At 40.1% G+C, this 23,013-nt stretch overlaps 1 protein-coding gene across 18 annotated transcripts in view; it reads left to right on the top strand.

The window, feature by feature from the left end:
- Nucleotides 1-23,013, top strand: part of DMD (dystrophin) — a 2,122,534-nt gene that overhangs the window by 2,086,761 nt on the left and 12,760 nt on the right. For 15 of the 18 annotated variants that reach the window (XM_075132091.1, XM_048863629.2, XM_048863654.2 and 12 more), the window contains 6 exons: nucleotides 661-726; nucleotides 1,838-1,903; nucleotides 4,052-4,210; nucleotides 13,791-14,034; nucleotides 14,383-14,506; nucleotides 19,037-19,129. In XM_075132091.1, the coding sequence (XP_074988192.1) occupies nucleotides 661-726; nucleotides 1,838-1,903; nucleotides 4,052-4,210; nucleotides 13,791-14,034; nucleotides 14,383-14,506; nucleotides 19,037-19,129 (752 nt within the window). The remainder of the gene's footprint in view (nucleotides 1-660; nucleotides 727-1,837; nucleotides 1,904-4,051; nucleotides 4,211-13,790; nucleotides 14,035-14,382; nucleotides 14,507-19,036; nucleotides 19,130-23,013) is intronic. The other 3 variants (XM_048863664.2, XM_048863645.2, XM_048863674.2) reach the window with 1 other exon arrangement.

Below are 23,013 nucleotides of genomic sequence, written 5' to 3'. Positions count from 1 at the left end.
CATTACAGTTCCCCTAATACCACACTGTGGTGGTAGTGAGACTGTGGGAAGAGGACCATCACCAAAACACTGGCCCTAATTCTTGCAGTCTCCTATACAAGTATTTTGACTAGGCTCAACACTTAACATTGTATATCTCATGAGGTAACTTCCTGATTGGGCATGGATGCAGGGGTTTGAAGCTCTTTTTTTTTTCTTTTTTTTTTAATGAGACTTGCTACTATTTGACTAGAAACACATCTCAAACAGGAAAGGAGAGAAATAAAACACTTTCTACAAGGTTTGGACTGTGCGTCTGGAGAGTAGGAGAAATAGCGTGGTGAATGAAGGAGGCTGGCAAATTGGGAAGGAAGTTCACCTATACATCCTTCTGAAAGAAACCTCTCGTGGAATAGATTAATCTTCTTGCTTATATATCATAAAAAATCAAGTTCAAATGAACTGAGTCTCTTTCGTATGCTGCTACAAAACATTCTACTCTGAATGATGGATCAAGGAAGCACACAAATCATGGGTTGCAAGTATAGCTTTCTGTTTATTAAACACTGTATAAACCATGGAAGCCGTGAGCCATGGCAACATGAGGGCATAGACATACCAAAGTGTATTTTTATCTTTTTAAGGGGTATTTGTGATTAATCAGTGTTTTCTGCCTTATAGGCCTGCCTCGTCCCCTCAGCTTTCACATGATGATACTCATTCACGCATTGAGCATTATGCTAGCAGGTATGAGATCACCTGGACACTAGGCAAATCTTTCTTGAAACAACCATTAAAAAAAATACACTACAAAAGAGAAACAATCATTATAAGGGTATTTAATAATTGAACGTACCTAGAGTGGATACTATACATCACCTTCTAACCACTGCTAACCACCTACCAATTAACTTGCATGCCAGACTACTATGCAATGATTGGTGAGTAAATAAGAGCCACTTAACATAGGTAAATCCAAAGCATATACTTGGTTAAAACTGGCCTTTAAGTTCTGTGTGGGTCTTTATTAAGTTATGCGTTCTGCTTACATAGGGTTTTATTTTAATTAGAATTCTTGGTATAACTGTGTAATGCAGAGCCTTCCAAAACTTCTAGCTACCAATACATGAGTCTCAAAGGATACATTTAGCCAACATTGTAAAATGAAATAATTGAGCTTATGAAATACTTGGAAAGGTATCTTTCTCTGTTTTGGAGGGGGATGATGATATACCACTGCTGTAGTTCACTTATCCACTTTTAAGAAGACTTTTAAGGTACTCTTTTATCTTAAAAACCAAACGTTGGGGTAAATGCTCAAATCTGCAATGCAAAGTGATTTTTTCCCCCAGCAGGGGAATTTTCAGGGGTAAATACTGTGTAAAATACATACTCAAATGGAAAAAAAAAAATCAGATCAAGCTAGATGTTTTCTAAATTATATGTTGCGTTCAAAAGGGAATAAAGGTCCTCAACAAACTAGAAACATACAGGTCATTTCAGCTCTGGTGATGACATTACCAATAATGGAACAATTTGTGGAAGAGTCTATGGCATCTTAAGGCCTTTCTTTCATAGCAGAATCTGCTTAGCCAGGAGGATTTGTACGTAATTTAGAGATTAATTTAGATAGATCATTCATAATGAATAAGCAGTTACTTGTGACAGCTGCTTGCAATCCCATTTGTTAACTAGCAGCAAGTGAAAATTTGTCCAGGTTTTCAAATTTAGGGTCTCTAATATTTTGACTACTGTGTCACCAAAATGTTATATATTTTAAAGTTTTCAGGAAAGTTATAGCCAGAAAAATCTGCAGTGAGACTTATGGGTTTTATTGAGTCTTTCAATTTTTCCATAGGCTAGCAGAAATGGAGAACAGCAACGGATCTTATCTAAATGACAGTATTTCTCCTAATGAGAGCATGTAAGTATACTATCTCTCTGAAGTATTTCTGATGGACATTTGCTTGGAAAGGCTTGGCACCTTGCAATAAAGTACCAATAATACAGAGTTCACAACATTTTCTTGTTCACATCTGACTGTTGTGTGATCTCATTGTGGTATGTTTGGTTGTGGACTTCTCATGGCCCACCCCCATATATACCAAAGCCTGGATTTATGATGTATAACTCAAAGCTGCAGATATGCAGCTGATGATGAAATGTCATCACACTTAAAAGTAGTTCTGTGTTATGTCTTCAACACAAATTTCACATAATACGTTGAAAAAAAATCTCTCATAGAGTGTATCTCATAAATGAAGTATTACTTGGTAGTTTGAAGTTTTCCCTTTTCCTGTGAACTTTAAACTTAAAAGTGGATAAAAATGTTGGATGCTAGAAATGTCAGTGCAGCCTTTTGAGGGGTCATCAGGGCCATACTAAAAAGAGTCCGTCTACAAATAATTAAATTATACTTCAAGCAATGGCAGTGTGAGCTCATGCTAGTTATTAAATATTAAACGTCAAAAGCCTTGATTGGACAGGATGTGGAAAAATGCATTGACAAATAGTCATTATATTGCTTTATACTTAAAGGACCAAGGATGCAGCCAGTTTGAAATCTAGTCAGTTTTGTTAAAAGTAGTTTCATAATCTGCACCTGACACTTAATCCCCCTGCAAATTTTGTGCTTTTATTATCACATTTTCCTTGTGGGGGGAGGGACAAAGGGGAGGGTCCATGGTTTTCTGCACCCTGTTGCTCTGTGAAATACGCATAAAAACAAAAGGGGAAAACTGATTAAAGGTTAAAAATTTCAAATGCACCTAAGCTCTATTTCTAATACAGATTCAGGTACTTAGGAGCCTAAATGTAACTGACTTCAGCTTTTAAGTGCTCAAGTCACATCTGAAAATGGGACTTGGGTTGTTAAATTAGTTAGGGCTGGTCTACAGTAAGACTAAGTTGACCTGAGTTATTCTACTTTAGTTACATAACTGAAGTCGACGTAACTTAGGTCAATTTACAGTGGTTCTATAGCACACTATGTCGAGCGGAGACACTGTCCTGCCGATTTACCTTCTGCCTCTTGAGGTGGAGTCGCTCTGCCATCGACTTAGCTTCTCTTTATCAGACCTGCTAAATTGACACCACTGCATCAATTGCAGCAATGCCAATTTAGCCGGAAGTGTAGACAAGCCCTTAGGGGCTTTTGAATATTTTACCTTAAGTAGCTAACAGGGAACTTCTCGCTTTATATGTCTGAAAAGTTTCATGTACCCAACATCACTGCATCCATAATAAACCTGTTTATAGATAGTAAAACGGAAAGTTAACACTCTGGCTGCATGTGTAAATGTGAACATAATTTGTGTGTCAGAAAAAACTTTATAAGAAAGTGAACTGACCTGGTTGGCCACTGACATCATCAGTGCAATTCCAATGAACCAGTGAATTTGGCATAAATCTCTAGATTAAAATTACTGAAAAAAATCTTTAAATTTTTTCTTAAAATGGGATACATAAAACTTCATTAATTCAAACCATAAAACAGTAAGGTGCATGCAGTACAAAAAAATCTATAATATTTGGCAAAAATATTAGTAAAACTATACTATACAGTAAAGGAAAAGGGGAAGGAAGGAGAGTATAAATAGAAAAAGGGCTAGGTATAAGAAGAATTGGTATACAGGAGCATGAGTAAAAATAAATGCTTTGGCCTTGCTTCCACAAGTTTTTGTGCAATGGCATAGCAGGTAGCCTAAGGTGGTGATTCTTTAATGTAAGAGTGAGTAAGTCAGGTTAAGCGATGGATGGAAGCAAGGTGAAACATGAAGGCCAAGATCCTCAGCTGTACCAGAGCTTTGCTTGAAACACCTGAGGAGGAAGAGGGAGGCAGAGGTGGATCCCAAGTATATGGAGCACGAGGGAAGGCATGTAGTGAATTAATGTAATCACTTGAACAAATTTCACTACAAGTTCACTCATCCCCTGCTCCTTGCAATGAATCCAGCTGAATTTCTTCAAGAGGGAAGAGATATTTTTCTATGAGGTGCCTTCTATCAATAGTCACAAAGATAAAAATGAAGATGAAGAAAGCAGCTTTTGGGGTGTTGCTGTGTTTTTCCAGAGATGATGAGCATTTGTTAATCCAGCACTACTGCCAAAGTTTGAACCAAGAATCCCCACTGAGTCAGCCTCGCAGTCCTGCCCAGATTCTGATTTCCCTGGAGAGCGAAGAAAGAGGTGAGCTAGAGAGAATCCTAGCAGATCTGGAGGAAGAAAACAGGTGAGATATACTTTGCAGCTGTTATCATAGTTTCATCTACATGATACACACACATAAAGGGGCAAAAGTGAAGCTGGGAAACCTCCTGTTGGAATGTCTGTTTTATTAAGCTTTCCTATTAAATCTCCTGCATATGTTTTCTCTCTCACTTTCTGCTAGATATGAGAGAGACGATAGAACAAAGTGGTATAAATATAGGCCCATTCATGCTTTTGATTCAATCATGAATCAGCACTATTGTGTTTACCCTTCTGTGCAGAATCTTTATAATGATAAAACTTCAAAGGAAAATATGGGTCACTTCATTTTGTGATTATAGGGTGGCTTATTACAAGTTCTGTAAACAGTGTTGTGTAACTCTTCTTTGTATACAATGTACTGAGTTCTTTTTATCAGCATGTATTTCAAAATAACTCTTCAGTGTTGCTTTATTTTGCATTAGCCATTACATGAGAGAGGACTGTGTACATTTTCTGCCATAGACACCTGGAGGAGAGAGATTTTTCTTGAAAATAATCAACTGGATAGTATAGTTGCCCTAGGAAGATGGGTGAGAGAAGAAAATGATATATAAAGAAGATTTTAAAAAGATAAAAAGAAAAGGAGTACTTGTGGCACCTTAGAGACTAACCAATTTATTTGAGCATAAGCTTTCGTGAGCTACAGCAAATAAATTGGTTAGTCTCTAAGGTGCCACAAGTACTCCTTTTCTTTTTGCGGATACAGACTAGCACGGCTGCTACTCTAAAAAGACAAGGGAACTGTGAAATGACTGTGCAGTACCTTTGTACAGGATGAATTTCCCCTGTTCCCTCTGGTGGACATAAATGGTGCACAGGCCTTGTGATGGTCCTCTGCACAGAGGTAATATTGTGCCACGTTAGCTAAGATGTGAATCTTTAATACTTTTACTATGTCACCCGCTTCTTAATCCTTTGGTGGCAGACACCTTTTTCTTCATTTCCTCCTAATTTAACTTTCCATTCCTAGCTTTTCTTTACCTTTCATAGCAAAGGCTCAAGTGGCTTTTGACAGCATCAAAACACTGTAGCCGCAATTTGGGGGCTCTGTTGCTTCACTCAACCAGCATAAACCAACGCTAAGCCTGGCAGATCTGGTCATTGGCAGATTTAATATTGAGACCCCGAGAATTGAAAAATCATGACTCAGTTCCCCCAAAGTCATAAGATTTAAAGAAAATAGATTTCTGAGTCTTTAGGGTGCACTTGATTGACCTTTTCAGGCTTTTTTTCTTCTGCCATGAGGGCTAGAAATTTTTGCTGCTGTTAAATTAAAAGGGAGATTCTCCTGTAGTCTTGCCTCCTTGCCTCAGGAACTGAGATTTTTAGAACACCATTCATTATCACAAAACTCACGCAATAATTGCAAGAGTTTGCAACACTGCAGATTCCCTCTGCATACAGAATTCTTTGCGTGGCACAGATCTGTTGTAATGGCTCTTACGCCACACTGACTCCTAGCCACCAGCATAGAGGTTGTGACTGAGACTTCATTAGGCCCAGCTGATCCTTGACTGCCAGAACAGCCTCTGGGAGGCTTTGGCAGCTGGCATAAATTAGAACAGCCTGAAACAGACTGATCTGGCACCCACATAGCCCCAGGATAAGGGAAAAACACAAAGCTATTTTTGCAATTCCTTTTTGGTTTGCGCTAAGCGCACACCACAGACTGAGGGCCATACATCTGTCCAAGAACCGTGCTCCAACAGAACCACAGATAATACTGCTTTCCCCACAAATACCATTTTTGACGGCTCTGTCCGCACTGGAACTCTGCACACAACTGTGCCGGGAGGGGTCACTAATAGCCTTAACACACACCCCCAAAAAAGCCTGTAAATTATGCTCAGAGCTACTCTTTGTAACTCATTGTTACTCCTCCTTTCTCTACATTTGTTTGTAACACTCAGTTGTTGCATCTTGTTTTAATTCAGACCGTAAAATCTTACGGCCCCTATGTGTGTGTTCAGCACGCAGCACAAAGGGACCCAGTGTAATACAAATAATAATAAATTAAAGCCTACATCATGAACTCTGGTATTAGAGCTGACTGGCTCCTGTGTCACCCACACTATCCCTTTGTGAAAGTATTGGTTGACCCTTTCCTTTGTACAGCATCTGGAGCTTAATGAAACTTCACAGGCTTACAAATCATTCAGACCAAGGACAATACAATGATATTTGGCAGAGCTGCTTTCATATACACTGCAGAGTTACATAATAAACAGCAGAGTGAGAAATGAAGAACAGGCAAAGGAGAAAAGACTAACTTTAGATGAGACTTGAGATGAGATGGAGGCTCAGTAATACAGAGGGGTATAAGGAGGCTGTTCCAGATGGCAGGAGCTACAGACAGACATGCTCTTGCTCACTGAGCAGTGGTGAGATTGAAGAGATAGAGGGGAGCTCTTGACGTTCTAATACAGAATATAAAAAGCCCAGACATTTCCCAAAGTGGAGGAGAACCAATGGTTTTAAATCAATCAATCATATATTTCATGTAGCTAGCATACGTGCCTGGGAAGTTTTGGACAAGTAATCAAATATAACCAAAACCTTACATTGTGGTTTTAGTTCTTATAAAAGTGATGTGGGCCACCTAACTATGAATCACTGAGGAAGAAAAAAGTGTATCCCCTACATGCACAAAAACAAGCAACCCACCCAAGCCAAATCAGCTCAAACAGAGAGGAAAAAAACTCCTGCTCTTAAACTGGAAAGATGTTACAGTGTAAATAGCAGTATAAAACCCTAACATAGATGTTCTGAACAGTCCATCTGGGGTTTGTGCCTTGCATTTCAAAATAAGACTTGCTTAATGTAGGAACAACTAATCAGGAACAACAGATGAGAAAGTCTCCCCAGGGCAATACAGTCGCTAAATATTTGTGTGAAAGAGCCTCTCAGTCTCTCTGTACATTAGAGAGGATACTCTTTGGTTGTAATCCAGTGCTGTTCCCTAATTTCTGCTGTTATCAGAATTCTAGCTTCTTCAAAGCAAAGTGCCTAATTTGTTCTAGTTCATAAAAATGTTTTTATTGCCAGGTTATTTGTAAACTACTTTCAGATAAATCTGTGAGGGATGGAGTATCGTATGCAAACAATGGCATCAGAATGAGGTAGTCATAAACCTGTGACTTTCTGTGAGGAGGATTAAAAGTAACACCTATCCACACAACCCCTGAAGCCCCCAGAAGTGATTTCTTAACAGTGGGGTGCACTGGGAGTTCTATTACCAAACAATCCCACAAGTGATGGATGCTATTAATAACTCATGAGTGAGTTATCAAACTCCTTATAGCTGCATGGATTTAAAGCTGAATTGCATATGCTCCATATTGTTTACTTTGTGAATGTTTAAATGAGGCACACGTCTACTTTTCTTTCTTCTCTTTGTCTTTTAGTAAAATACACCCTATTTGCCTAGTGATCAGAAGGCTTGTCAGCTTTCTTAGGCTGTCACGTCCATTGCCAAGGTATAGTCACCTGGCCTGAATTGTGTCTAGTGAGTCTGGATTATAGAATATTGCCAGTACTCGCTCACTCTCATTTTGAGAGGATTATGCTTTTATCTCCTTTCCTTTTACTTTTCCTTTTGTATCTAAAGCTTTTAAGAAATGCTTTTTTTTTTCTGAGCATGAATGCCTAATTCTCACTGGCGTGAGCAATGCCTTAAAAGCCTACCCTACAACAACATTTCTTTTTTTCTGCACAGGGTAAATCTGTTCTCCAGAGCTAGTAAAAAATAATTAGATGATTTCTTTTTTCCCCGAAGAAATTTCTACAATGGCATTCAAAATACGATCTGCCATTTTGCATTTTTAACTTTCCTTTCCTGTTTAAGTAAATCAGCCAGTCCCCAGTCCAATAGAATCAGTCCCACTGATATTTTTCCTTTGCCTTTTTTGCTACTGCATCGCTCTTAGAACACTAAGATCAGCTGGTAAAATGTGGCTATCAATACCCAGAACTAAACATGCAGCTAGAGACAACATATTCTCAGTGAAGAGAGTGTGACTACCTGTAACAGAAACTCAGAATGAACTCATGCTTTGTCTTCCTTCAGATTGCAATGCAAGATTCATTTATTTTTACTACGTCACCACTCAGGCCAGGTGACTTATTCTCCACGAGCACAGCGAAAATAAAAACACGAATGTCCCAAGTGGAAAGAAGGATCCCTTTAGTACTGCAGAATAGGTCTGAGCAATAGACAATAGCAGTGAGCACTGCATAGCAGCTCTAATTATATTTTCCAGTTAGCTATGCTTCACACACACACACCCCTTCATTGTACAAATTTTATTTCCTTTAACCTGCAGTTTTTCTTTGACTGGCTCCTGCATATTCTTGCTTGTGGGACTGGCACCTCCTGGTGTTGAGCTGCAGAATCTTGTCCTTGCCTGTTCAACTGCTCACAGCAGATATTAAAGGGGGAGTGGCCCCAACCACTCTTCAGTTCCATTTTAACCTCCAAAGTGGAAGTGAGCTCAGATTGCATACAACATCCTTGAAGCTTCCCTTATTAGTTTTTTTTTTCTTTTGTAAGAAGAACAAATAAGAAATGATGCCAGTCAGGCAAGGGTATTGTTTGACCCACACGAGCCGGAGGGCTGCCTCACACACAGCTGTTGATGAGGGAGGCTCCTCAAGCCTAGTCAACTAACTCTGGCAATGTATAAGTCCAGGTTTGGATACCTATGAGCCTGAATCACTCTGTGCCCATCTTAAGCAGCGTTCATGTACTGGGTCTAACCTGGCTGAGAACAGTGCCAGCGTCCCAGCAGTCAAAATTGTGTAAGCGGCACTAAAGTTGTCCCCTAGCTGAAGAGGTTCCATACCCAACTCAAGTGGCACTAGGAGCCTATGATCTGTCTGAGCCAATACAGTTTGTGCCTAACACCCAGTATCATTAACTTGAATACACCACTTCCAAGTATCACCAATACCCAGGTCCCCAAGGTTTGCCCAGGTCAACTAGGTCCAATTTTAGCACTGTCAGTTGTGAAGTGCCACTTACCAAAGGAATGTTGCAGCCTACATCAGTGTCACCCAAATTCTCTGATTTGTCATGGTCAGCTGAGTCCCATGGCAAAGATCCAGTACCCTTGATTTTTCAGACACCATCACCAATTGCATTCTGTGATACGCTGTCTAGCAAAAAAAAAGCTAAGAGCTTCCCCTTCCTTCTCCCCCCACACACTTATGTAGATTGAGTCTGGTGCTGAGAACGTGGCACCATTTATATAGATAGTACGATAGCCCCCTGATCATCTGGTGTCTCCTGCCCGGGAGTTTTTCCAGTGTTAAATGTTTAACCTTATGTAAACAGTTCTCTGAGGATTTACTCCACAAGCCTGCTGAGGCTCGACACATTTCTTTTGTGGGTTCCCTCCAGGTGAAATCAGTAGAACTGTTCTCATTTCCAGGCTGAGGTTCTGAGCAGTGCCCAAAATAGCCCTTGTTGTCTCCAGACCCGTCAGCTGGGTTCCCCAAGCAAGGTGTCTTTGAGTGCCCAGACACCCACAGGGATGATACCTTGTGAACCATTCCCAGGCCCAGACTGAGGTGTATCTGAAACCTGCTGCACCTCATTTAGTGTTGTATCATTTATTGGCTCTGAAAATGACTGACTTCTAATCTGAGGTTGATGCCCTGCTTTAGAAATTGGCCAAGACTATTACTGTCTGGAGACATGTCAGTTCCACACACCAGCATCAATGTTTTGTTTCCGAAGACAGTCTATAAATAGCTTTTCTAGAGTCTGCTCCACTGTTGTTGACCACTATCACTGCTGGATTACTGAATCTGCACATACTTGTTTTATTTATGCACAATCAGCTGCTCTTTGCTGCTCTGCACATCGCAGAGCTTCCAAGGAGCAACAATTTAAAATAAATAAACTTTAAAAAAAAAGAAAGAGAGAGAAATTTTGGCAGCTGCTCCTGGAACCTCATGGCCTTGCCACTGAAGGTTTCTGTTCCAGCTGGATTCATCCCTCTTGCGCAACATCTCTGACGTGGAAATCCTGGAACCTATTCTGCTGTCATGCCTGGAAAATCCTGGACTTTGATCTGCTGTTTGGGTATGGCAAGCAGTCAGTTTCAGGTGCAGGTGTCTTGGAAGTGTTTTCATAGCGTTCGAAGTTTACCTGATTCTGAGCACTCCGAGAGCAGCAGCACCTCATTGGAAAGCACTTAACCAGTAGATCTGGGATTCTCAGCTGAGGCCATGTCGACACTATCACTTGTGCTGGCAAAACTTATGTTGCTCAGGGGTGTGAAGAAAACAACCCCGAGGGACATACGTTTCGCCAGCATAAGTGCCAGTGTGCACAGCACTGTGTCGGCGGGAGAGCTTCTGCCGCCTACGTCGCCACGGCCACTCATTGAGGTGGTTTATTATGTTGACAGGAGAGAGCTGTCTGCCATCAGCATAGAGTGGCTACACAAGCAATCTTACAGCGTTGCAGCTGCACCGATACAGCTGTGTGGCCGTAAATGCACTACTGTAGACACGGCCTATGATAAAGAACACCAATTCCTTGGAATTGTGTGTGGGGTGCTGTTTCTTGGCCAGACAGCACGTGAAAATTGCTTACCTAAAAGGTGACGTTAGGCATATATCGCCTCTTCTAACCGAGCCAGAGTTCAAAATCAGCCCAGCTCACCACAAGGATCCATGAGATGCTTTCCTTTTAAGCAACATGCTTTTAAAAAATGAGAGAGTAAGAACTCTTCTCTTCTGGCTTCCTCTGTCTTAGACATCAGGGCATTCATGTCTGTATCTAGACTTTGGTCTTCACTCACTTTGAAATACCCTAGTGTATCGAAAGGTTGCTCCATGTACGATGAGCGTTACTTGAGGTAAGTGTTTTGAATAGATGGCTGCCCCAAAGGAATCTGGATTTCTTTACAGCTAAGCCCTTGGCTGTAGTATGAACACCACAGGGTAGGTATATTCATTTAGCTGCCCCACAGATATTCACTCTAGTGCATGGTTCTCTTTTGCTTCGGGATTGGAATTTTGTTTCACAAAGCTCTTTGGACCTCAGGTCTGCATTCGTCATAGCCGTAGCTACAGCCTGTGGACTTAATGAGAAACAGGCCAAATGCCAATCCTCTGTCCCCTATATACCATAGGGAAATATGGTATGGTCCGTGTCATCATCTCTGTTTCCACCTCATACAGGCCACTAATCTGTCTGTATTTCCCAAGTTGCTTTTACACCATTGTTATGACTCACTGGGTATTCATTCATCTGGATATATCAAAAGATATTCAACTATCCCGAAGACAGCATTCATTGCAGGCCTTCTGTCTTTTCCACAGAATTTGAAAAGCTGGAAGCTCTATATGTGCTTGAAGCAAAAGTGCTTCCCTTGCAAAAGTCTGATTTTGTAGAGAGAAATTGTGATCGCTTCTAACACTCTTGTGACTTCTCATCCAGAGCTGATGTGGCAGTTTTGCAGTTCCCATTCATCTAGAACTCTTTAGCCTTCCTGGGTGTTGTTCTGCATGCTAGTGAAAAGCTCAAAGAGAGAGCTTACTTACCAGTAACTTTAAGTGTGTCACCTCTGTAAATTCTCACAACACACCTTCCCCCATTATCAGAGAAAGAATTCCAATATTTAGGGGAGGAACTGAAGGGTGAGTGGAGCCATTCCCCCTTTCATACTGACAATCCTCTACAAGGGGAGGACTGGGGGGCAGAGAGGGGGCGGGGATGAATGTCCTCAGTGGGCACTGTTCTCTAGAAAATGCCACAGCTCATCCTAAGAAAGCACCAATACCACAAGTGTGACTATGCAGATGTAACATTTTTAAAGAACAACAGTTACTGGTAAGTAACTTCTCATTATTCTTGACACCACTTTCTTGTCCATGGGAAATTATACATAACATGTTTGACTTCAGAGCAAGTGTAGGTCCTCTCCTCCTGTTTGGAGCAGGCAAGATGTCCAGCTCCTTTAGCACTGCTAAACTTCACGTTGGAGAATCTTGTCTCATGTTACAGCCTCCGCTCCAGAACCATTCATGTAATGTGGACGCACTTCTATATCTTTCTAAGCATTCCCCAGTTTAATAAAACTTGCAGTAGGGTTTCTGGGGTGTTTTTAAGCCTCTAGATCAGAAGGTAAATGTGAATTTGGGTTCACTGGCAGGAATAAGAAAAAGGTCTCTTTTCACAGCTTCTACTCTATCTGAACCAGAGCATATAATAGGAGTTCTAAAAAAGAAGAAAATCTAGGCCACTACTTTTGGCAAGTAAGCAGTTATGAGGTCTGTGGTACCATCTTTCCCTCTGGGAAGTAGTAAAGGGACACCATAGCAGTAAAATCCCAATACAGTTTATTATGCTTCCCCTTTGTGTGAAGATTGCTGCTACGAAATTTTATTTCTTCAGTTGTAAGATGGCCTGGATTGTCCATAACAGGGTTCTGACTTTTCACCTCCTCTATTCTGCAGAACATGCAGAGGGTGACCTTAAAAAGAAAACCAAGTAACTACTCACCAGGGAAACGTTCTTGTTTCAAGTGCTCAGTAGAATTTCTTCACCATGATGTTTTTTGGCCTGACATCTGATATTAATCCTCTGGAGTGTTTTAGTCAAGAGACTGACTAGAAGAACAGTTAGCCCAATGCAGGATTAACAGGGTAGTAAAGTGATGGCAGAAATGTGGCATTCAGAGAATGCTGTGTATAGCCCAGCTATTCAAATATTAACAGAAATATAAGTCTAATTTAACAGGTCAGCTCATTGCCTGTTCCTCTGTTACTCGATTACCCGTTCTAACAGTTGGTCTGAAAATCTAGTTTATGGTAAATGTAAGGGAGGCCGCTTGGTCTTCTGTGGTGAATGAGCACAGAGTTGCAAGTTCTCTGTGCAAGTTGCAAATCCAGGTTCTGCCACTGGCTTGCTATGTGATTCTCTCTGCCTCAGTTTTCTGATCTGTAAATTAGAATAATTCTTGCCAAATCCTTCACTGCGGTGGTGTGAAAATGAATTTGTGTTTGCAAAGTGCTATATAAGTGCATTACTAGTATTGTATATACCGTGTATTCTGTGATCAAATAGTAGCATTCACATTTCACAGTATTCACACTTATTAAAAATGAGCAAATGGTGCATTGTCTGCTGTTAACTAGAAAGTTCAGCAGACTGGAAGCTGAACCACACCTCCTGCTTATGCTTTGGGAAGGGCTTCTAGAGCATAGTCACCCCTCACCTGCCACCCATGCTCTGGACAGGGAGTTCAGAACTCTTATGAACCAGAGACCTGACAATGATATCTGTGTTTCAGGGCAACATCCTGACATCCCCGTGTGAAAACCTGTACAAGTTGGTACCTTACCTCTGTCAAACCAAACTCAAACTTTGTAGGTTAGTTTCAGCAGACTTGAAGGCAGGTGGTTTGGATGGGCTTAAATCCCAGACTGTGCCTATTCCTAATAATTATATGTGTGGTGTGCATTCTGACTGCTATAGCCAGGGTATGGAATATGTTGTACTAGTCTACTTTGTAAAGGCAAGGCTTTCCCTTTTTTGACATTAACAGAAACCTGCAGGCTGAATACGACCGATTGAAGCAACAGCATGATCACAAAGGACTCTCTCCACTGCCATCCCCACCTGAGATGATGCCCATCTCCCCTCAGAGTCCTCGTGATGCTGAGCTCATTGCAGAAGCCAAGCTGCTTCGACAGCACAAGGGCCGCCTGGAAGCCAGGATGCAGATTCTGGAAGATCACAACAAGCAGCTGGAGTCACAGCTGCACAGGCTGAGGCAGCTGCTGGAACAGGTAAGTCCTTGGGCTTTCCCTTTGGAAAGCTAAAGAAAGATCTTTCCAAAGCAGAGTTTGAAATGTTATCAATAACTGTAGCACATCAAGAAGTGATATCTGTGAAGTGTAGTCAGCGAGAGGAACTTGATCTTACTGTAGACTGCAAGTGGTAAGATACACTCACTGGTGTGTGAACGCAATGCAGTATCTTTTTTAATTTAAAATTTGGATCCATAGCCCATTGAAATGTATTGAATAAAATTGCTATGTAACCATTGTGGAATAGATACAAAATATGGAAATAGAAAAATTTGCTCAAATGTGTTCAGCTGTGAATAACCACCTTGTTTTATTCTGCTGTCTCAGCCCCAGGCAGATTCCAAGGTGAATGGTACAACACTATCTTCTCCTTCTACCTCCTTACAGAGGTCAGATAGCAGTCAGCCAATGCTTCTCCGCGTAGTCGGCAGCCAGACTTCAGAAACCATGGGTAAGATGACAATGTTCAAACTGTCATGAGAGATTTATATTTATATTTTACAGTGTAGGACACCAAAAAATTAACTAAGGATAGTAAAGATTTTATTCAGTTGTTAATACAAACAACAGTGGGTATTTGCAGTGGGCATTGACTTTAGTTGGCTATTTCTCCATTGTATATCATGATGTAGGCTTTTGTATTTAACCATGGTGCAGTGTCACAGATATTTTGACATCAAACAGAAAGTTCCATCAGGGCTTGTATTTGAAAAACAGGTACCAAGAAAAAGCTAAAGCAAGCCGTTCAGATAACCTCTAAGCTAATAAATTTGATCAAATCTGATTTACACGGACACAGTCTTACTTATGACTAAGTGATTTTAAAAAATGATCAGCCATCTCACATGGTTAATTGATGTGATCTTATTTTAATGCATCATTGCTCAGATAAATAGAACTGAGTGAGAGGCCACTAACAAGGAACACCCACCTCGTAGCTTTTATAAATATATTTATGATGGTAAATCACAGATTGGTTGTGGAGAAAGGTTTATTCAGCAACAATCTTCAATGAATAATGGTTGGTATTTTTGTTTTGGTAACGTTTCTGCTGTAGTTTCCTATCTGATAGATATTTATTACCCAATGTCATGGTTCCTGAGGTAACTGCACCTCGGACCCTTCATGGCCTCCTTGAGGACACGCCACGCCACGCCACTTAGGCCTCTAGTCATCACCTTCCTCCGGACAGGATCCTGCAATCCACTTCCTCCAAAATGGAGATTAAGGCTGCAGTTTCCTGTAGTTCACTGTGATCACCTGAGCATAGCTGAGTTTAGTTCAGCACCTGCTACCCTGTTCTTTCCCAAGGGTTGTGACAGGGTTAACCAATGACCAGCCAGATTTCATAAAGCAAAGTATTATTTATTCAGAACAAAAGTATTACAGAGAAAACATATCTTGAAAAGAATCAACTGCTTATATGCATACCTATCTTGCCAGGCAGTCATCAGCCTTTGACATGGAGACCCTGACAGGTTTCTACGGGGGTCTGTCTCTCCAGGTCACACCCAGTAACCAGGAATTACTTTTAAGTAAAGCAAAAAGAAAAGGAGTACTTGTGGCACCTTAGAGACTAACAAATTTATTTGAGCATAAGCTTTAGCAATGTATTCTTCAATAAGATGATTTAATTCGATGACCTCAAAGTACCAATAGCTTCACAAAAGAAACAATTTTAAGCCTATTGGAAATATTCTGAGTTGTACAGATAACTAATGTGCAGTAAGCTGATTTTTCTTTTTTTAAAAAATGGGGGAATTTAATGTTTTCCTGTATCACACTGTAAAACATAATTTCATTCAGATGCAGAGGTGTGTGTGTGTGTTTAGAGAACTTGTTGTCAGTCTTAAATTAAATGGAGGTGGCAAATTTACCCCCATATTGGACGACTTCTGCTACCTTGTGAGTGGTAATTCTACCATCATCATATGCATGACTGGGGCAACAAAATTGACTAGGTAGGGACTTCCTACAATAACCAGTGTGGAGTAATGTATCTTTGAGAGACTGTGTAGTGCTGAAGTGATCTTGAAGTTAAAACTAGGGGTGAGAGGAGAGTACAGTAATGAGCAAAGGTGGAGGAGAGGGAGAGAAGTTATTACTGAAATTGCTTGTTTGCTTCTTACTTTAGTTACCCTGCACTATATACACAAATTTTTACAGACATACTAATATGGTTTAGATTAGTGTCTGAAGAAATGAATTGTGATGAGCTTAATCATTTCATGGCCATTTAATTACTTCTTCCTATGTGTTTTCCCTTTTTCCATAAAATCTATTACTTAAAGATATGTAAAAACCAGAAAGTCAGCAGTTACCAGCCTTCTTATTAACAGATGTATAGATCTTTGTTGTATCATTAGTTAGGCCAAACATACAGTAAATGGATTCTCATTGTGCATCCTGTAAAGATGACACCCATTTAAAATAATTTGTTAGACCTAAATTAGTTTTCTGAGACAAAAATGTAGGAGGACAGTAAGATGTTTAATTGATTTCAGTGTAATCATAATGAGACGTCACAGGGAAGCAGCATTCCAGTACCGTGGAACAAAGATCACATAGGATCTTTTTAGCTATGCTAATGTGCAGCACTTTTCACTGTTACAGTTTGTCATAAGTTGCTCTCTCAGCCCAAAAGATTGGAGGCATTAGGTCTGTCCACTTCAGAGTGCTGAAGGGGGGAATCCTCGATAGCCGAGTATAGTTTTAAATCTTTGTCATGCAAAGAGTGTATTCCAAAGCTCTCTAAAGAACATTGAGTTTGGTAGGAGTCGTTTCTTACCATCTCCTTTTGGTAAGGAAGCCTTCTCTTGTGGGGAGTAGACTCTGCTACGGTTATCCAGGTCACTGTAATCTCAAGGTTAATTTACTGCAATGTGCTCTCCATGGAGCTACACTGTTAAAACATATGGAAAAGTCATGCAGCAACCTACTCACTAAGTAGTTTTGCAAACAAAGCACATTACGCCAGTGCTCCTTGATCTGCACTGGCTATCAGCTGATTCCTGGGTAAGTCTTACGGTGTTGGTTTTGCCTTTCAAACTCCACCAATCAGTATTGCAGCACTTGGGCCATCTAAGGTACTTGATCTAACAGTTTACTCCTGAGTATGAGAGACACCTGGCGAGAAAATAGGTTTTGGTGAGGGGTACTTGGCTTTGGGACTCGCTTCCCAATTTAGTGCACCGTAGCGCGGACTTAGGGACCTTCAGAACACATTGTAAGAGCTAACTCTTCCCCCATACCTTTTATGGGAATTGGGAGTGGATTGGACCTAGTGAAGGGGGTGAGGAAGGCTGGTTGGGGCAGTGTAGTTTTTGTTAATGAAAGCAATATAGAGGAAGTCTTTTAGTTGTTGTTGGAGGCTGCTTGTATGATGTCCGGTTTCACTATTTTATTTAAATACAATTTAAACTATATTTAACCACAAGTTAAAAGTAAATTTTAGGGACTTAGCATTAAGATAGGAGCAGTGAATATGTTGTAAATAAACATATATTGACCTTTGGGGCATATACAGCTAAACTTGTATCTGTGCTTAACAATACCACTTTGGACATTAGTGCTTGTCCTTACTCAGGTGATTAATGTTAGCCAGAACACAGTAGGATTATTCCCTATTCTGTGAAAATATATATTTGGATCTTTAGGGCCAGATTCTGCCTTCTTTATCCAGGCTGATTCAAGTATTCAGCCTGAGTCGTGGCAAAATCTGGCTCTGAATTTCCACCTTGACATCCATCAGAGGCTGGAAAAGTGACTCTGGCTTTGTTAAGTTTTCAAAGGACAACACCTCTAATGGGGCAAAATTTTGTATGAAAATACTTCCTGCCGTAAGACTTGAATCCACAGCCTTCTGGTCCAAAGCTGAGATGCATACTAAGGCTGACAGAATCAGTGATATAAGATTTGGATTTTGTTGTGTCCTTGTAGTAGAGATTTCACTGACATGGAGTATCAAAAATAGGGGGGAGGGTTGGTAGCATTAATATTCTTTAGGTGGCATTGCTTTTTCAAGTCCAGTGAGGTAAGATGCCAGGTGTATTCTACACTAATAATAGAGGACTGTGCAATGGGACAAAGGCTCAAATAATTTTCAAAATGCTGATGCATCTCTGCTTGGGTTATTACAGATGGCAAAGCAGCTTTTGTGTCTTAATGGGGATTAGACAAATAAGAGAGAATCTCACTCATAGAGAACCTCCAGGTGTATTCTCCTTTTAGAAACTCTGCTTTTTAAGCACTTTATTGCTATTAAGCTTCAGATTAAAAACTAAGCAAAATTACCCTTTCCTGTACGATTGGGCAGATGGCATTTGGTTATTTGAAAACATAAAAATATCTGTAAAGATGAAGTGTTCTGAACTTCCCAGTAAACTTCTGCCTTATAATCAGATTATAGGAATCATTCAAAGGGACATATGGATTTTGCTTTGTTTGAACTGTTTTTAAAATCTTTCACAGTCCAGTTGAGTGTTCCTGGAGCACCAATCTGATGCAATTAAACTGTCAGAAATATTAATGTTGATGCAGATTTACTCTGCTAGGCAAAGCATTCCTAACATGAAGCCAACACCATCAGAGAGCTGCTCAAACAGCACTGCTCACAACAGCAAAAATTGGTACCAGTAATGGAATGAGGAAAACTGAAACAAGGACCGTAATTTATATGAACTCCCTCCTCTTAGCAGACATTTTCCCCGGTTTTCCCCAGATCAAGTAATCCTGGCATTTGTTTAATGAATTAAAGTTTAAGATGCAGATTTGCCTGATTTTACACAGCTTCATTAAAATGGAAAGCATATAACATTTGGTGACAAAATTAACCCTTAAAATTTAGACTGGATATTAGCCAGGAGGATTTATTTCAAGTGTACAGCCTCCATAAGGTACGTGAAAGAAAAGTACCACAATGATACATTTACCAGATGGTTTTGCAGTGACATAAATGACATGGTTTGGATTTGTTTTTCAGGCGAGGATGACCTGCTCAGCCCTCCCCAGGACACAAGCACAGGGTTGGAGGAGGTGATGGAACAGCTTAACAATTCCTTCCCAAGTACAAGAGGTAAGCTTCAGTAACCCAGAAGACTATATCAGCAGTTAAGAGGTGGTATACATTCCTTAAAGACCACACAATATAATATACAGTAGAACCTCAGAGTTATGAACGCCTCAGGAATGGAGGTTTTACGTAACTCCGAAATGTTCGTAACTCTGAACCAAACATTATGGTTGTTCTTTCAAAAGTTTACAACTGAACATTGACTTAATACAGCTTTGAAACCTTACTATGCAGAAGAAAAATGCTGCTTTCCCTTTATTTTTTAGAAGTTTACGTTTAACACAGTACTGTCCTGTATTTGCTTTCTCTTCTTCTCTGCTGCTGCCTGATTGCATACTTCTGATTCCAAATGCGGTTTGTGGTTGACTGATCAGTTTGTAGCTCTGGTGTTCGTAACTCTGAAGTTCTGCTGTACAAGTACATGTGTATAAATAGATGGTGTATGTGTGTGAGAGAGAGAGAGATAAACTACTTCTGTCTCTATATTTTTTTGCTCAAGATTATTCAGTTGGTTTTCTTTTAAGACTATCAAAAAAGAAGCTGTGTTGTATATAAGGGACATGACATAACCTCCACAAAATTCTAACCTAGCTTAGTGAGTGCCCTATTAACAATATACACTCTATATCTGTTTTTCTTAGCATTTCCTCTTTTTCCTTTCCCTTGGTTCCTTTTTTCACAGTCCCTCTGTGGTTTTCAACTGTCTGTTCTCTGCTGTATTTTTTTGACCTATGTTTCATTGTATTTTATTCTCTCTTCTTCTTTCGAAGAAGATTGCGAACCCAATAACATTAGAGTTGGAGTCAAAACTTTCGAACTCACGCTGTTCGAGTTCAAAGTGAGACAAAATAAGCTGGCTGCTAGTTTGTACTGTGTGTGTGTGTGTGTTTGTGTAGAAACAGCACCTCTTTCAATTTTCTTGTTTTTATTAAAGTTTGCTCCCTTTGTTTGCTGAAGATAAGCACACACATTATTTGAATTATGGTTTTTAAAGCTTTTTATTTAAGAAAAGGTCTTTTCAGAGCGAGAATAAAACATTCTGCTGCCAAGAGAATTGCTTGTATTCAGGATAGGAGATGGAATGATTGTTGGACAGTAGCTACAGTGGTTGACATTCACCTGCTGTGGAGAAGCCCCATAAGTCTTATATGCCACCTGAAGTCCCACTTTTGCCTTATTTTGTGGATGTACATAGGCTTTGTGCACACCATTTGCACAGGGAGATGAATTTCACACCAAGTGCCTTCTCCAAAGGGTGATGTGCCTGCCTGTTCATCCCAAGCAATGACCTCTGCCATGCGAACCATAACCAATAACCCTCAATCAGGCCGCCACAAACAGTAGAAAGCGAAGGGAGGTTGGAGAATTAAATGGATAATGGAAATCATATAGAAAAAACGTTATCCAAGAAAATCTGCTGCAAAATACTTTCACCTGAGTTGATCTCCTTAACATGGTGAACAGATGTGTGCACTATATCCATCCCCAGATTGCACCTATGATGTACCCACCATAAAGACAGAGAGCCTGTTAAAGACACTAGCTTCTAAATCCACATTTAGGCACCTAAAAAGAGTGCCCGTATTTTCAAAGATGCTGGGGATCTGTAGCTCCGATTGATTTCCTTGGCATTTGTGAGTACTCAGCACTCCAAAAATATCTGTGTGTCCTTCCTATTAATTTATGAACCTGACCCAAGATTTACTACTGCAGCCCTTGTTCATTGTAGCAAACTTCCTGATCAGAGTTGATGGCAATTGAAGAATAAAGTTCATTTTGAAAATACAGGCATGTTTGGAATACAGTGGTCACAATTCAAAAGTCAACAATTAATGTGTTTAAGCTGCAGCAGTTATTTTCCTATACTTAAAAAGGAAATTACCACACTATTTCAGATTCCACTCTGTGCTGATGGAGAGTAAAAAGGGTTTTTAATTTTATTTTTTTTCCTATAAAATGTATACAAAACTTAATAAAACTGACAGTCTATAAATGTTGTACAGAACCTATTGCAAGCAGCGATGTGCTGTAATTTGTAGTATATTAATTAGTGTTTTAGTAAACAAAACATTTTCCTGTATGACACAACCTGCAGACATATCTCCCCTGCTATAATGACTAACGCTCCCCACAACACACCTTTCAAAATCCATGGATCATAGAATCATAGAATATCAGGGTTGAAAGGGACCTCAGGAGGTCATCTAGTCCAACCCCCTGCTCAAAGCAGGACCAATCCCCAATATTTGCCCCAGATCCCTAAATGGCCCCCTCAAGGATTGAACTCACAATCCTGGCTTTATCAGGCCAATGCTCAAACCACTGAGCTATCCCTCCCCCACATGCCTATCACAACATGTGGTACACGGGCCCACGAATTCTGTCTTTTTGTCTTATCATTGCAGAGGTGTTAACAGTCCACTCTACCTTGAATGGTCCTTTACAATATGTTCCAACTATTTATGCTAAACAATCCCTTCCACCTTGCATTTTGCTGTAACCCACGGGTGTACCTTTCTCACACCTGAGGAAGAGCGCTGTGTGACTCAAAAGCTTGTGTGTCCCTGTCACCAACAGAAGTTGGTCCAATAAAAGATATTACCTCATTCACCTTGTCAGTCTAGGAATACATTAATTTTCTTAACACAAAGGAGGGGACAAATTTATGTAGTGGGTTGCATGGAGGTATCAGTTAAAATCATGGGTGAAGTTTAAAAATGGAAAATTTAGTCTAAATATCAGGAAAAGTGTCCTAAGAATGAGCTCCTATGAGGCTCTGAAATAACTTCCCAACAGAAAGATTGTATTTGTGACTTCAAAAACAGAAATTTAAATGATAAAATGTATAACAGGGACAAATCCCCTGGCAGGGAGTTGGGCTGGTGATTTAATATGACTTTTCCATCTCTAACTTCTATGATTGTGAGCAGGTGTATTAAAAAGAGCATCAGAACTTGGTAGCATTTATTTTGAATAAATTTTAGCACCTTTGTTGTAAAGGAAGTCTTGCAACATGTAGAAAACTAAGCATACAATCATAGAAATGGAGAACTGGAAGGGTGCCATGGTTGGAAGGGACCCTGAGAAGTCATCAAATCCAGCTCCCTGTGCTGTGGTGGCACCAAGTAAACCTAGACCATCCCTGACAGATATTTGTCCAACTTGTTTTTAAAAACCTTCAATGATGGCGATTCTGCAACCTTCCTTGGAAGCCTGTTCCAGAGCTTAACTACCCTTATAGTTAGAGAGTTTTTCTTAATATCTAATCTGAATCTCCCTTGCCGCAGATTAAGCCCATTACTTCTTATCCTTCCTTCAGTGGACATGGAGAAGAGTTGATTACCATTCACTTTATAAAAGCCCATAACATATTTCTAGACTGTTATCAGGTCCCCCCTTAGTCGTCTTTTCTCAAGATTAATGTATGTCCCGTTTTTGTTTTAAATCTTGCCTTACTTACAGGTCAGGTTTTCTAAACCTTTCATTATTTTTGTTGCTCTGCTCTGGACTCTCTCCAGTTTGTCCACATCTTTCTTAAAGTGTGGCACCCAAAATTGGACAGACCACTCCAGCTGAGGCCTCACCAGTGCCAAGTAGAATGGGACAATGACATGTCTGTTAATTCACCCCAGAATATTAGCCTTGTTTGCAGCTGTATCATCACATTGTTGACTCGTATTCAGTTTGTGATCCACTATAACCCCCAAATCCTTTTCACCAGAATTATCACCTAGCCAGTCATTTCCCATTTTGTAGTTGTGCACTTGATTTTTTCTTCCTAAGTGAAGCACTTTGCAGTTGTCTTTACTGAATTTCATCTTGTTGAATTCAGATCAATTGTCAAATTTTTCACGGTCATTTTGAATTCTAATCATGTTGTCCCAAGC

The sequence above is a fragment of the Caretta caretta genome, chromosome 1 (assembly GCF_965140235.1).
Source record: "Caretta caretta isolate rCarCar2 chromosome 1, rCarCar1.hap1, whole genome shotgun sequence".
Classification (NCBI taxonomy): Eukaryota; Metazoa; Chordata; order Testudines; family Cheloniidae; genus Caretta; species Caretta caretta.
Note: the sequence above shows the minus strand (reverse complement) of the source record. Positions and strands in the feature narration are given on the sequence as shown.